General features: G+C 40.9%; 2 protein-coding genes across 3 annotated transcripts in view; one reads left to right on the top strand and one right to left on the bottom strand.

The window, feature by feature from the left end:
* The window catches only part of alg6 (ALG6 alpha-1,3-glucosyltransferase), a 17,387-nt gene extending 2,016 nt beyond the window's left edge, over positions 1-15,371 (top strand). The window contains exons 4-14 of the mRNA XM_035646873.2: positions 219-307; positions 548-630; positions 903-967; positions 1,709-1,894; positions 2,845-2,980; positions 6,904-6,989; positions 8,572-8,656; positions 9,040-9,110; positions 10,214-10,282; positions 11,892-12,084; positions 14,461-15,371. Coding sequence (XP_035502766.1) covers positions 219-307; positions 548-630; positions 903-967; positions 1,709-1,894; positions 2,845-2,980; positions 6,904-6,989; positions 8,572-8,656; positions 9,040-9,110; positions 10,214-10,282; positions 11,892-12,084; positions 14,461-14,658 — 1,261 coding nt within the window. The 3' untranslated portion in view covers positions 14,659-15,371. The remainder of the gene's footprint in view (positions 1-218; positions 308-547; positions 631-902; positions 968-1,708; positions 1,895-2,844; positions 2,981-6,903; positions 6,990-8,571; positions 8,657-9,039; positions 9,111-10,213; positions 10,283-11,891; positions 12,085-14,460) is intronic.
* The window catches only part of LOC118317845 (integrin subunit beta 3 binding protein), an 83,824-nt gene that overhangs the window by 58,879 nt on the left and 9,255 nt on the right, over positions 1-15,690 (bottom strand). The window contains exon 8 of one of the 2 annotated variants that reach the window (XM_035646888.2): positions 3,872-4,725. The exons of the other annotated variant lie outside the window; for it this stretch is intronic. Within the exon in view, the coding sequence (XP_035502781.1) occupies positions 4,715-4,725 (11 nt within the window). The 3' untranslated portion in view covers positions 3,872-4,714. Of the gene's footprint in view, positions 1-3,871; positions 4,726-15,690 lie in introns of those variants that run through there. 2 annotated transcript variants of the gene reach the window in all.

The raw sequence follows: 15,690 nt of genomic DNA on the forward strand, positions 1-15,690 counted from the left end.
GGATGAATGTTCACTGAAAATGAATACAGAGCAAGATGAGGACCAAGATACAGTAGTTTCTGTATAGTCAATGATTATAGCATATTTTGGTTTTATATGTATATTTCTTCATGTATGTTTACAATATAATGTATTCTGTCTACCCTGTGTGAGCATATGTTTGACAGTAGCATTAAACTGCACCTGTGTTTAAATTTAAATCACGTGTTTTCCCGCAGAGCCAATAAGATAAACCCTGAATGGGTGGAGCTCCACACATCCAGAGGTTATGAAAGCCCAGCACACAAGTTATTCATGAGAGCTACAGGTACGTTCATCATAGGAAAATGAATTGAAAATCTTCCGTGATCCATGTCCACTTCAAGCTTGAAATAAAGATAATTGATTTTAATTACAGTACTTTACTTACTGCAGTGATTGTGAAGGGATGGTAGAAAATGCATTATATTTGCTTAGATGACACAGATGGATGGATGGATACCTCAAATCATAAACGTGAACATTTCTATTATGTGCATTTAAAATTACATACCTTTTCTGTTTTCAGTCCTGGTGGCAGATTTGTTGATATACATCCCCGCTGTGGTTTTATACTGTTTCTATCTGACTGATGGATCCGCAAAGAAAAAGGTAACGCAGTTGCACTGTATTTTTTTATCCCACCAGCAACAACGATTTATCTCAGCATGCATTGCTCTTTGTTGAATACATGGCAGGACATTCTCCTGGTACCTAATCATGAATAAGAAGGTACTGTGAAGAAATGAATGAACAAAGAAAACAGCGTACTACAGTGTGTTATGAGCTCTCTTCCATACATATTGATCATAGACTAATAATGAGCAGATTAATAAAAAATGTAGTTTGTTTTCAACTTGTACATGTTCTTTCTGTTTCTCAAGGTTTCCACTCTGTTCTGCTTCCTGCTCTACCCAGGACTAATTCTCATCGACTTTGGCCATTTTCAGTATCCTTCATGTACATGTGCATTTTTTACTATTCATTAGGTGTGATATCCTTCGTGTAAAACGCACTTGTGACCTTCTGCGAAATACTGATTTTCAAAGCCGAAGCAATTGGCTTCAAAGGTCAGATCCTAATCAATGATATGCATAGTATATCAAATATCTTTTCTCACGGCCTTTAAGACTGTGTAGAATTTTTAGTTGAATTCACTTAAGTTATCAAACAGTGATGTAAGAATATGAAATATTGTTTTACAGCTTTGGGATATTTTACTCTATTGGATAACACGGCTTTTCTCATTATTTTTGTGAAAAGCTAATATTTTGTAAAGTAGCCATTCAGTTACATTATATAAGACTGTTTACAACTTCAGGGTATTATATGTGTAATTTATTTGCCTTGGTTTCACGGCAATGCTCTTTTCTTATTCGAGATTAAATGGAAAGAACCAATAGCTGACTCGAGACACAGTCATCTACTTTCATTCATGCATTAGTATATCTTCTCACTCTATCGTATGATGATTAAACGGTAGAACCTACAGAACAAACGGACAATGGAGGAAAAAAAATTGTAACCTAAGGCATGAAATTGATTGAAAGGAATAACATTGAAAGAGTTCAGCATGTCTGAACTGAACTGACCCCGGATCAGCTGCTGCTTCTCTAGGTTTGTGTCCTGTACCAGAGCAGATACACAAAAAGAGACAAACATAGTCCAGTATGGACCTTAACCGTATCAGGTACAATGGAGTGAGCCACGGCTTCGCTCTGTGGGGTGTTGTGGCACTGGGTCTGGGCTGGGATGTGTTCGGCTCCATGGCCTTCTGCCTGGCTCTCAACTACAAACAGATGGAGCTGTACCACGCGCTGCCCTTCTTCTGCTACCTGCTGGGAAAGTGTGTCAAACTGGGTCTGATGGGTAGAGGGTGAGTCTATTTATGTATGTTTATTTGCTTCTTTGATTTATATAGTATTTTGTAATACAGCTTGACTGTGTCCAACATGCAACATAAATCAAAACTATTTTCAGCTTACAGCTCCTAGATGACATGTCAAGCCACAGTGTACTGACACAAAACTGTGACCATAGAAATAGAGCAAGTGATGAACAAGTATTTTGCCCACCATGTTTAAAGAGATGACTTTAGTCACATTTTTAAGAATCAATTCCTCCAATCAGTGATGATTACACTTCACGTCTAGATAAAGCAAAGGCTGGAAAATTCCCATCGCTCCAAATGTCTAAACCTTGGCTCCCACAAGGAAACCTTAACAAAAAAAATCAAGAACATAAAGTTATGATCAACCAACGTCGTATTCATTTGTTATGTTGATTTGTCGTGCTGCCTTTAGAAGTGTCAACCGGGTGCTGAAAGCAGATATGTAATGTCAGTGTATTAGAGGAGCGGTGTCCTCAGGAGAGCTGAAGAATGACTGAGGTAATCAGATTGGATGTTGTTACTAGTGTGTCCAGTGTCTGTTTGTCTAGTAACAATGTACCAAGGGCATTTAATAGCAAATGGAGATCTGGATTAGAAGAGCCGGGGAGGGGTAGGGGGGGATATGTCCAGATGACACTCTCGCCATGCCCAAACTCCTCAGCTATGCCTGTGTGTGCAACTTAACCAGCAGCTTCACGGTTACAGCTGACAAGATATCCTGACCTACACCAAAGACTTTCAGCTGATGCATGGCTTTCACTGCATTCCTCCACACGAGGGTCAAAGCCCAAATTTAGGACGTGCAGAAAGTTTGTACTAATTGTTTGAGGAATCGCAGCAGACACGGACATACGTAGACAACATGTTAATGTCAACATATGTGTCAAAATACAACCTGTGTCTGTGCATGTCTCCGTGTGACCCTTTTTATGTAGGCTTTCCCTGTTGGTGAGAATTGCTGTTAGCGTGTTGGTGACTTTTGCCCTCTGCTGGCTGCCTTTCCTGTCTGACCCCGGCCAGGCCTCGCAGGTGGTTAGGAGGATCTTTCCCGTGGCTCGTGGTCTGTTTGAGGTACAGTACAGCTTCTTGAATCAAAAACCACAACTGAGACGCTTCGTCTTCCAGTGAGGCCAAGTCTTATCAAAAAGAACATTTGTACTTTTTGTCATGCAGACATCTAAGAATAGCTGCCTTTTTAACTCACAGTCCCAATATGTCATTTAAAGAAACAAGTGGAAGGAGATAGCATCTCCAGACAGATCATGAATATAAAACACTAAACAATGTTGGACCAGTGTGGCCCGGAGATCAGAGGAGCCGTGCAGGTCACATGAACAGTTCCTGTTCCCACTGAAGCCTTACTTGGCCCTCTGGTGAGAAGGGGGGCAGATTGATTTGACTTGTACAAGTAGTAGCTGTATCACAGTCAGGCTTCCCAAATACATCCTCCTCTGGTTGAACCCTTAAGAACATTCTAAAATATGCATGAATAATTGTGACACTAATCATAGAAATCAAATATATTAAATTCTGATACTATCAGTAGCATAATATTTTTTTTATTGACAATTTGAACCAATATGCCTGGGGAATTATTCTAAGGTTTCCGAGATAAAATATCCGTAATACCAGGTTTTTGTTTCACTGTAAAGCAACCGAAATGCTCCGATCTCTTTAGTGTTCTGTTCTGTATCAATAGCTCCATATCTTTTTTGACCTTACGTGAGACAGTGATCCTAGAAGTCGGCTTTTTACCCATCCGTCAAAGTTATGGAACTGTTCAAAAACTGGAGGTGAGGAGGTTGTAATAATCCTGCTAGTCTGATTTTGTTTGGGAGGGCGGGGGGGGATCTTGTACTTTCAATGGGGAAGAAGTAAAAGTCTTGTATTCAAAATTTTACTTGAGTAGAATAAAAATAGTTGAAGTACCAAAATGTAAAAGTACTCATTATGCAGAATGGCCCATGTCAGAATAATCTTTATTATATTATTGGAACAATAGTGCATCATCGTTATGTTTCAGGAACACCGAAGGATCAATAACGTCTTAAATTATGATAATACATCATTATGTATTTGTTCATTTTTAGATTTCTTTTATTACTAATTGTAATGTGCAAAGCAGTCAAGTAAACAAAGTAAAATAAAAAGTAGAATATTTCTTTGTGAAATGTAGTGCAGTGGTAGTATAGTGTCATTAAATGGAAATACTCAATCACAGTAAAAAATCAGCACTTAAGTAAAAGCACTCAGTTACTTACCCACCACAGTTTATTTCAATCAATGACTTATAAATTCCATATGAATATTATTTTGGGATTAATTAGAACCTTTCTATGTCAGTATGTTTGATAAGTATCAGTGTGCATTAAATGCCCATGAAAGGGTTTCTCTTTACTTTCCTTAAATTGAGTTGTTCCAAACTCGCTGCGTGGTCAACATGCTTCCACCCTCCAGTGCTTAGCCGGTCGGAAATGGATACCCCGCCGCATCAAAGAAAACAGAGGAATAAAATGGTGAAAGGTCAGGAGATCAATTTCACTCAATGTCTGGGAGGTGTTGGGGTTCGGGATGTACAGTAGGAGGATATAGATAAATCTCACTAATTTATGGCCGGGGTATTTTCAGCACGTCATTGCGCAGCCATGTTCTAGCCATATGGGCCGACGAGTGTGGCCAACTCTGCGCTTGAAGGCGTATCAGAGCGGATCCGACAACTGTTGCCTGCCGCTGACTACTTCTTTGGAAAGTGTGTATGTCAGACAGTTTTACAGACACACACGCAGATCTGTATGCTGTCGTCACTCAGTCACAACCTGTGAGAGACGAGGAGGGACAGGAATAGGACATTAATTAAAAAAGTGAAGCGGTGGACAACAGTGAGAGAGGGAGTCCTGAAACACTTCCACTGGCGCCAATGATAAAAGCTGTCATGGGAGAAGCAGAGGTAAAGTAGCTGTGCGCGTGTCTGTGCTCGAACGTGTGACTGACAGCTCAGATGCGAAAGGTTTGCAGTTCTCATTTCTGAAACCCTCTAACACCCCCACTTGTCCTGGTCCCCGAGGTGGCACCCACCGCAAGGTGTCATGGATGTGAGAAGTAATTGAAAATTCTACCAGGGGGAGCAGGCAGCAGCGTTGCACCGCCGCAGTATTTGTTCAATGAAATGATGCAAACATAATACACAGGGTGTGAGAGACACTATACTCCCCTGTGACGGCAGCATGAGAGGCTGCCCCGGGCGAGTCGTCCTGAACTAATTGTGAAATTGTGCATGTAAGCAAAAGCCTGCAAAGGGGGGACGAGGGGACAAGGGTGAGAAGGGGTGGTGGGGAGGGCGATGGCTGGTGAGTGGTGGTCCTGGCGACTTCTGGGAGGGAGCAGTTGTAAGTTTACCCACTGAGCTGCATTCTGATGTCTCACGTTGCTGCCTGCTCACAAAAATGGCACCAAATGCTTCTCCCTGTGAAATTCCATGCTAGCTCATAGGTGAAGGAGCCGCACTGCTCTCGTCCACCCCCTTTACATTTGCTGATGGGGACACCCCCCCCCTCCCTCCTCGCTCATGCGTTGCCTTCAGGCGGTGTCCAGGAAAATTCCCGCGGTGGTTATTTGGAGCAAGGAGGCAAAGAGGAAAGTGAGAGGGAAGGGGGCCTGAGACAACACAACACTGGATGACCCAGTGCTGCTGACTGGGCTGCCTTCAAGATCCACACAGCTGTGCTGTGAGCAGCTGTAGCACAGAGGGGAGAGAGAGGAGGCCAGAAATAAGTCTTTCTAGACAGGGCAGCGCTGAGAAACCATCCGCTGTGGCATCATAAAGCCGATCTAGGCACGCTGCCTCTATGTGGTGTGATATCACGGTGCACTAGTGGTGGCTCGGGCCTCAATATCATCTGATCCCTGCACAACTGCTTAAGCACTTAAATCAACTAGATTGCACAGCGTCTGATCTCACTGCTCATGAACCGCAGGCACTTGTAGGCCGACAACAAAGTTATTACACACCTTTTAAAATGTTCACAAAGCATCACAATCTTTGCATAGAAACAGTATGAACTCACGGTCTAACGTGTGCGAGGAGGTTGTGATGTTTTCATTAGAGCTGAAGTGATTTGGAAATTATTCGATCTGTTGCTCAACAGAAATACATCTGCAACTAGACTGATTGATTATTTGAATAATTTTAATTAAGTAAAAATTTAAAAGTTTATCTTCCCAAATTGCTGCTTTTCTATTTTTATGTCATTGTAAGTTTAATCTCTTCTAGTTTTTAACTGTTGGTTGAACAACACATAACTTTGATACCAGTTTTGCGCTGTGGAAAAATTGTTTTTCCACTTTTTTTCCCGACATCTTGTAAACAAGGCGATTCAATGATTAATAAGCAAAGCAATTGGAAGATTATTCAATACTGAAAATTATTATAGGCTGTTGCCCTAGTTTTCCTGATATATATATATATATATATATATTGTATTATTTTTGTTTTACAAAAACCCAATAAATTTAACAAAATAGAGAGTATTCATCATGTTGACATTATGTATTTGTTAGCAGTGCTCTGTGGTCGGTCTGTATCTGCTGATTATGCAGCAACTACTCAGGTTTTGACACTCGACCTCTTGTCCACAAGTTTACAAATAAGTCCCATGCTTTTTCTGACGAGGGAGGGTTACGTAAGTAAGTGTCCCCCTGGAATGCCTCGAGGAAATTTTATTGGACTTTCCACAGTGGGGTAATAATTACTTAAAGCAATGCCACTTATTTGCTTTCTCTTCAAAATTAATTTTTTTTATAGAATTTGTTGAGCCATGGAAAATGTTTTATTTTTACCTGACATCAGTTCTTATTTTAACCGTCCGTGTCCGTGTGTGTGTGTGTGTGTGTGTGTGTGTGTGTGTGTGTGTGTGTGTGTGTGTGTGTGTGTGTGTGTGTGTGTGTGTGTGTGTGTGTGTGTGTGTGTGTGTGTGTGTGTGTGTGTGTGTGTAAAGGATAAGGTGGCCAACACATGGTGCAGCTTGAACGTCCTGATAAAGATCAGATCCATTGTGTCCAGAGACTCTCAGCTCTACCTCAGGTAATCCTCTATTTTTCTAGCAAGTATCTATCACTTTTTTTCTCTCTCCCATCTTCCACTGTCCTTCCCTCTTGTGTCTTGTTTTCAATCCTTTCATTTCCTGGGGGAAGCAGAAGCTTGCCCCCAGAGGAATGAAGACAGTGATCCAGTGGAGGGGAAATATGATCATCCCTTCAGGAAACATGTTGTAAGGAACTTCTGAACATAGTCACAGTTGTTTTGGGAAATGTGGGTGTGACAGTAGGTTGAATATCACAGTAAATTGTGTCATATTTAGCAGAGTAAGAGTTTTCAAAAATATTCTAATATAGTTATATGTAATTTATTGTGTTACATTATGAAGGGGGTGAGAGAAAGAGGCAGACAAATAAACAGTGCTGTCACTTAACTTTCCGTATACTCTGCCTGTTACTCCACATTTCATTCCAGGAAGTCTTTGGATACATGTCATTTTGACCAAATCTGAAGACCTGCGCAATCACAGCGGGGGAAATAGCCAATGCAGCAGTTGTGTCATGGAGGAGCCTGCTTAAATAACGCGGCTCGCTAAATTTAGGAGTCCTGTGTTCGAAGCATGGACACGTTTTCTGCCAGACTGCTAAGTCCAGGGATCAAGTTGGATGTCTTTGACTGTTGTGCATTTCAAACCAATGAAAAACACTCTTGTCTTTTTGGCAAGGGGCAGATGGATTGTTAAACGCCCTGGTGTGGGGGCGTATGTGTACATAGAAAGAATCAGCTGTGAAAAGTGATCCATGTCCTTCTGGACCGCAAAACCCTGCCCAACACATAAAGCGCACATGACACACTCACTTCTTACACACTAAATACCCACTGACTGGTCTTTTATTATTTTATGCTATCTATCTGTCCCTTTATCGAGCTATTTCTGTTCAAAAGATGCTCTCCATCTCATCTACAAATTGGAGAACAAACACATTGTTGCCCTCGCACCTTAAACAAACTCACTGCCCGACCTCTCAGCACATTTATTCACATTTACACTAACACATAGTCAGCCTCGCCCGGTGCCTCTGCCCCCAGCAGGTGACAATTGAAGGGTTAAACTAATGCCTGGTAACACTCAGACGGGGACAGTATTTTGGTCATTTCCCACATAGCTGGGGTCTTAGTTGCGGAGCAGGCGTGTCTAAAAATAGGAGCGATAGTTTGTACGCTTCGTTCACACATTGATTGTTTGCATCGAACATTAAAAATAATCATGTTAAATCATATTATCTAGTGCCACTGACTGAAAATGATTCTCGATTTGTTGTTTATTAGTCAGTTTTGTCACTCTGGAAAAACAGTAGACCTCTATCAGTTTTCTCATGAAGCCATGTCAACACAACGGAAGGATGTGCACATAAGGCCGGGGAATATGTGCAAATACAATTAATTATATTCCTCCAAATTGATTTTATGCTCCACAACTTTTTCTTTTCTTCTTTTTTTATGCTCCACTGGATTTTCTGCTGCACTATCACTTCCTCTATCACTGGGGATATTCAATGCGCTCGACTGTTGTTGACAGTGCTGATGTGAGATTATCTGAATGCGCATTTTTGTTGTTTTTTTCCAGTTTGGCCTGCACTCTCCTGGCAGTCCTTCCCTCCTCTATCCGACTTCTGACAAAGCCCACCTTCTGGCAGTTTAAACTGGCATTGGTGAGTGTCTTTGGTGTGGAATACCCCAACACCTCTCTCAACTCTAACTGATGTTAAAACAATCGCAGCCAAATGCACTGACCCGCCCTTTTTTTATAAGATGATTTACTCAAACAAACAAAGAGTTCATGTCTGAAAACGACAAGGCAGAGGCACACTGTTTTGCAGCTAATAATTTAGTGACTCAAACATAATATATTCAATATAATATTTAGATTTAATAGTATATTTTTATGATTCATATTTCAATAAAATATATATGGTATTATAATGTGGTTTATTGATGCCCGTGTTATACAATTTATTTCCCCCCTATCCTATCCAGTATTATTGTTCAATTATAGTAGTAGTTGATCTATTGATTATCTCATTGCCTTTTTTAGGCCAATTCATCCCTGGCATTTTTCCTCTTCTCCTATCAAGTCCATGAGAAGTCCATCCTCTTGGCTGCGTTGTAAGTACACAGAAGATAACTAACTTTTTGAGTTTTTGTCTCAGTAGGTAACCAAAAACAAGTCCATCTTGCAACAATATGTCAAATTAGTGATTTAACCCTAGTCTCAAAAGGAGCCATTCGCCTGGTCCCCCACCATAATCTTAAATTATGTTTTGCAGATTGATAATAAGTGTGCATTGAGTTACACTGACGTCACTCAAGTGCTTTACTCCCAGAGTCAAAATCAATATTAAAACACAGCCGTGCTAACCGAGAGGTTATTCACCTCTATCACACTCTGTAACACTCTTTGCATGTGTGTGGTTCATTACCATTTGCCTCCATATGTATGAAGCTGTGGCGGCTGTGGGTGGAGCGTGAAGCCTGGGATAGATTTGACAGGGAGGGATTTGGTTCCTAGATCTGGGCTCATCTATTAATCTAGATTAGGGTAGATTGTTGCTTTATTAACTATTGAGTTATATCTCCCACCTGTCCCCCGGAATCAATCAGTAATGCATGTCCAGGGATTAGGAAAGAATGGCAGGCGGCAGCTCGGCATTGTTTGCGCAGGATCAATTATTGGGCTGTAACAGGATCGCAATGGAGCATTGGCTGTAATCATGGTTTCAGGGTCCGGTGGAAAGTGCCCCCGCGAAGCAGAGTCTAGAACTAGCACCGACACAAGCAACACGGTTCGGTTAGCAAGGGGCCTACAACGCAGACACACACAAAAATTCAAAAATAAATGTATCGCTGTGCAGTAAACAATTCAAGATCTTGATTTGGACTTTAAATACTGGGTTGAAATCAAGGTTCAATTGAGGTTATACAGCACCAAACATGCATACAGAGCGGATACGGTAGAAAGACAAAGACTGACGTAAGATAATGTGGAACAACAAACGCTGTTTGCCTTGTGAGCAGCTGACAATAATCGATTCCTGTGGATGTTCCATTGGGGCCAGTAGCTTTAATATTATACACGCGCATGACTTCAATTCATGGCCAGCTTCAACCTAACATGGCCTCACTTCCTGTCTTACTGTAAAATCATATTTAATGGTACTTACTACAGAGTGTGTTCGATTGTGAGTATATCCATTTTTGATCTTATCTAGGCCTGTCTGCCTTCTGCTGAATGACCTGCCCCTGATGGCCATTTGGTTCCTGCAGGCCTCAACATTCAGGTAAGAAAGGTTACTGTAAGTTTCAAACTGTGGACCAATTATTAAAACATGGGCGGTAGTTGAATTGTTAATAATTGTTGTTTGTGTCAGAGGTCCAATATTTTTTTTGGGTGCAGAATCTTGTTTGGGATCCATGCTCATTATAGTATTATGTGCTGTTGTCACGTCAATCCTCGGTTCAAGCTGTTAGAAGGGATGTTTTCAACATTTATATGTTTTCCTATAAAGTAATAAATTTGTTTATGACAGAGAGTATTGTTAAACACAAGGGTGGCACTGGCTGGAAATGCTCTCTGTACGCTGCTGCTTAAAAATATCGATTGGTTTGTCACGTCGCTCCTGCCTAGTTTGACAGTATCAATGATGACTTAACTAGGACGTGTCATTAGTTTTGTGATGGCTGTATCAGCTAAACAACTCGTCTTTAAAGATGGTCATATTACGAAAAAGATTATTTTTAGCTTGATGGAAAATGCGCCTCTTAGTACAATTTACGCAAGATCGCGACAAGCGGAACGGGCCTGTAACGTTGAAGTTGAGATCGGAACGTCAATGTGATTCCCTTCCCGTCGCACAGTCCATTCTGTCCCTCGCTACTGCCAACGAATCACATGAAAAAAGAAACATAGAAATAAACGTTAAAAAAAAAGAGAAGCTAAATGGATCTGCGATGTGGGTTGAGCCGAGTACCGTGAATGGAAAAGACAAGTAGTGTTGCAAATGCTCCATCTAACTTTCACCAGCTGTCGTTAAATTCTTCCGGCAGCACTAATTGTTGTGCGTGTGGGTTAGTATAAGGATATCTAGGGATTACATGGCATAGTCTACATGCCTGCCATCCAAGTGTGTGTTGTGTAGGGACAGGAGGTCATTCTGTAGCTGTGTCCCAGTACAGTCTGACTTGGACACATTATCTGCACCCTCTACACACGCTCTGCCACTTATGTAAAAAAGAAATACATCTTTTGTTTGCATAATTGGCTGAACGGGTGCTCAGCCATGGCAATTTTGCAAGGACATAATGCAGCCAGTCTGTTTAAATTGAAGAAGTATGTATTTCTAAAATGTTGAACATTTATACTCTGAATGGAGCTTTATTGTTGGGAGTGAAAATCTGAATGGGTGGCTTGTTGTGAGCGGATGGGTTTTCACAAAGTGGGGTGATGTGCGATTTACTATGAGTCAACTGTTGTTCTTGTCCATGCCCCCTTCTGCTAAACTAAGATAAGCTTGGCATGAATGTCAGAGCCATCTCTCTCCAGGGGACATTAAGCTTGTGCGGGCCTGTTGGATAAAAGCTGTGCGGTGTAATGTTGCCCTTCTCTCAACAAACATGATACTGAACTGCACCGTTGGACGTATATGAAAATCTTTTGAGTGTGGTGTCAATCAACTGTGGAGTATAAAGGATGTACGTCTTTATAATGCCCTGAAATCTCACCTTTATGTATATAACGGTGAATCAAAGATCCAGCTACACTGTTGTATTCAACTGGACTTCTGCAGTGGCTACATCTGTGTGTGTTTCTTCACTGTGCACAGACAAAGACGTCAGAAAAATAACCTAAACTGTGAATGCACAATTGTTCTTGTCCTTGTCCCTCTGCAGCATGCTGCCTCTGTTTCTGAAGGACGGTCTGCTGGTGCCCTACGTCGTGACCTCACTGGCCTTCCTCTTCTTCAGCATCTATCTACTGTCTGCACTGGAGCACTGCACAGAGGAACAGCTGAGACTGGGTGCCTACCACAAGCTGTTTTTCTGCCTACCCAAAATGGACTTGGCCTGTGTATTGAGATGGAAGGTCAGTGTTTCAGCTGGTGAAAGAACGGTTCCATGTCACCTATAGGTCTACGAAATTGTAAAGTTTCATTGTTTTCAAATGGAGCCTGTTTTAGATGTATAGAAAACTCTTTGACCTGCAAATCTGTTGACTCTTGTCGAGAAGGCATTGGACTATGAATGTTCCTCTGCATTAGGCCAGAGATATACTTTGCTTTTGGCTGCGGTTTCAGTTGTAATTAGTAGTTTATAAAGGCTGGCAAAGGTCATGCAAACTATTCAAATCATTTAACACAGGTAGGGAATACTGCATGTTTTCATGTTGCATGTTGTAGACTTAAGATAGTTCATGCATGTCTGCTCTTGCACATCGGGGGAGGAGGATGTGCAGCTGATGGGTTTGTAATAAGACGGGTAGTGATTTCAGGATCCCAAGTGGCCTGTACTCTGAAAAGTGGCACTAGACCCAAATTGCAAGCATGTGAGAAGATATACCCAACTGTATAAATAAAGATCATGTGCCGCTGTAAGCTGTGTAAGCTGTCCAGGGATGAAGCCGCTGCCAAGCAAAGAATTATTTATCACTTATTTAAGTTTCCACAGCGTCTGAAGTGGCTGCACCACCAGCCCCTCAGCGACGGGGGCGCCGATAGGGTGTCAGAGATTAAGAGAAGGTGTCTTTTTATAGCGCGCGTCATTAACACAGGTTTGCCTAGATATATATATTTACACAAGCAGCATAAATAGCGGGCCCCGATGATGATGATAAGGTTTCATGGGTTTGGGGTGTGGAAGGCGGGCGTGGGCAGGAGGTGATTCCTCCATCTTACTGACCGACTTAACTCCGGGTCACAAACGAACATCCTCACCTCTGTTTGTAAATCTGTGACAGGATTTTTTAAAAAGTGGTTTTATTGGCCAAAAAAATTCTAACTGCCTTTTCTTTAATATGATATTTCAAGCCTCAGTCTTTTCTTTATTGCACTTCTCAAATGACCAATTTGATGTCCGCTATTCAAGAATAAATATTCAATGTCATCCGAGAGCTCTTTTAAATTAAATCAGTCATTGGTTTGATATTATGGTTGCAATTAAAATTAAGGGAAATGCTAACAGTTTTTTCAGAGCCTAAGGTACTCCATTTCCTTTCATAGTTTAACTAGAAGTCCTGATTCAGAATATAAATTCAGTGATTAAAATTAGTTATTAGAGTTATCGACATTAACAACTGTGATTTGTCTCATGTCCAACGCAGAGTCGTTTGGGGCGGCAGCAGCTTAGCAGGCGTGTCCTATCGGGCCACTCAGGTTGTTGAAAGTTGAATAACCTCATGGCATCGACTTATGTCTCTTTACAGTAACTTTACAAAAAAACACTACTGAACGTATATTACTGAGTGTACAATATTTTACTGACCAACAATGACCCTAGAAAGAGGAGATTGACCAACAATGTCAGCCAACAGAAATTAAAAAAGTATTTTTTCAAGAGTTAATGCACTGTTACTTGTTATTTTATGAACCTAAAAGTATGGAAAAGAAAATAAGTAATTGCATGAGCAAAAGTTTGGGCACCGTACGAAGTTTGTACTTAGTAGCACCCCCCAAATAACAAATGCTTTGTGAAGCCAGCCAAGTGACTTCCTGCAGATCACAAGTTCTGAGATTCAGATGGACCCACAGACCCAGTGATGTTCAAGGCAAGGCACTGTGAAGGCTGCTCCTAAGATTCAGCTTGTGTTTCTTTTAAGTTTATGCTATATTTTGCAAGAGAATGATGTGGATGTTTGCTCTGTTGTTGAGACCAGACTCTCCAGTTTTAGTTTCTTGTCTGACTTTAGCACAATTGCAATCAGTTTTTTTTTTTTAATCGATGCAAAGTACCGTATATTTCCACCTCCGTGCTTAACATTTGGCAAAGTGTTCTGTCTATCAAATGCTGCTCCATACGCGTCAGTTAGCTTCATTTTGTGAAGTGACAGAATTTATCAGCTCTATAAATGTCATCAGCTGACAAATCCCAACGAGTCAGTTAATGAAGTATTACAGAAAGTATTTTACAAGTAGAACGGTGCCTAAACTTAACGGCCATGCCACAATTGCTGTTTCTTTCTATTCCTTGGAATGAAATGTACCAGTGCCTTGACATTTACAAAAGGTCATTTTTAATGTTAATGTTTGCTGCAGGGATTGTATTTACTTCTCTTCACTTCAAAAAATCAACAGCATATGTAATTTGCCTGCGGGTGGCAAAACTTATGAGCACATGCTATAATGTGACTGGAATTATATACCGAGGCACGAGATGACAGCTGAGCAAACTCCATTCCTAAAGACGAGGATGCAGTTGAAAAATGTTCTTATTGGAATCCTAACTTCTCTCCCTCTCTCTGTTACAGTTCTACATCAGCATTGCAGTCATGGCTGGTTTGAGCGTCGCGAGTGTCGCTCTGGTTCCACCGCCACATCTTCCTGACTTGTTTCCTGTGTTGGTGTCTGCCACTGCTTTCACTCACTTTCTGGGGACGTTTATATATTTCAACATTGTCCAGTTCAGCGGGCCGCCCGCCAGAAAGAACCAGAAGAAGAACAACTGAATGATGCCAAACCTCAAGGTTCAGAACTCATTTTGCTCCAGGAACACCAGTATCTCCTCTTAATGCGCATGAAGCCTTTCACTCATGCGATCATGTACCAAATACAAATGGCAACAATTCCTTGTCAAGGCATCTTATAAGCCAGATTTTAACCACACAACATCAGTGATGTTGGCTAGAAAATGTACTGCACTTCAGAATGACAACTCACATGTTCTGTGATATGAATTGAAAGGATCGGGTGGTGATATTATTTCCAGTTTGGACCAAGTCATTTTGTGAAATCATGAAATGAATATTCAGTGTATAGCCCACACATTTGAGTTACAGATAGCTCAGTGCCTGTACACTCAAGCTACAGGAGGTGGCCACAATAATATGAACACCTGTGGTAATGTTCAATTATTGGAGAAAAAAACTGTCAGAAGAGGTGCAGATTTCATTTTATGGGGATGGTTGAAGCATTTGTTAGTTTTGATGTAAGATGTAATGATATTGTGAGGTATTTGTGTTATTTTGTCCACCCTTCTCCGAGGATTATGATTCAATGCACATCTGATGAGACTGGACTCAGGTCTTGTGGTTAGTCATTATCTTATCATGTGAACTTTTTTTTCTACAATTTTCTACGGTGAATTTTTTTATCCATCATTGAAGTTTTTTTGTGCAAAGTCCATTTTTTGGTGAAAAATAAATGAAATTTTCTCGATGAATCCAAAGTGAACATCCGTTTTATTACCACGTTGTTAAATGATTTGAATTGAAGCAGCTTCATATACAGTAAACTGTCTACATTAACCAAGTAGTCCTGCTAAATCACCCTCTAACAGTCTGGCTGAGACAGAGCCAATAATTGGACAGAAATTATATCTTTCAAAGCTTTTACTCAACAGCATTAAATATTAATTACAAGTCCTGGGCACTACAAGGGTCCTGTACAAAAGACCTGTACATTTGTAGTGACAGGAGAGGCTTTAAAAAGAGATGATGGAAGGTGACATATCTGAACATAATGCTATAAAGTTGAAATAC

This window comes from Scophthalmus maximus, chromosome 13 (assembly GCF_022379125.1).
Source record: "Scophthalmus maximus strain ysfricsl-2021 chromosome 13, ASM2237912v1, whole genome shotgun sequence".
In the NCBI taxonomy this organism is placed as follows: domain Eukaryota; kingdom Metazoa; phylum Chordata; class Actinopteri; order Pleuronectiformes; family Scophthalmidae; genus Scophthalmus; species Scophthalmus maximus.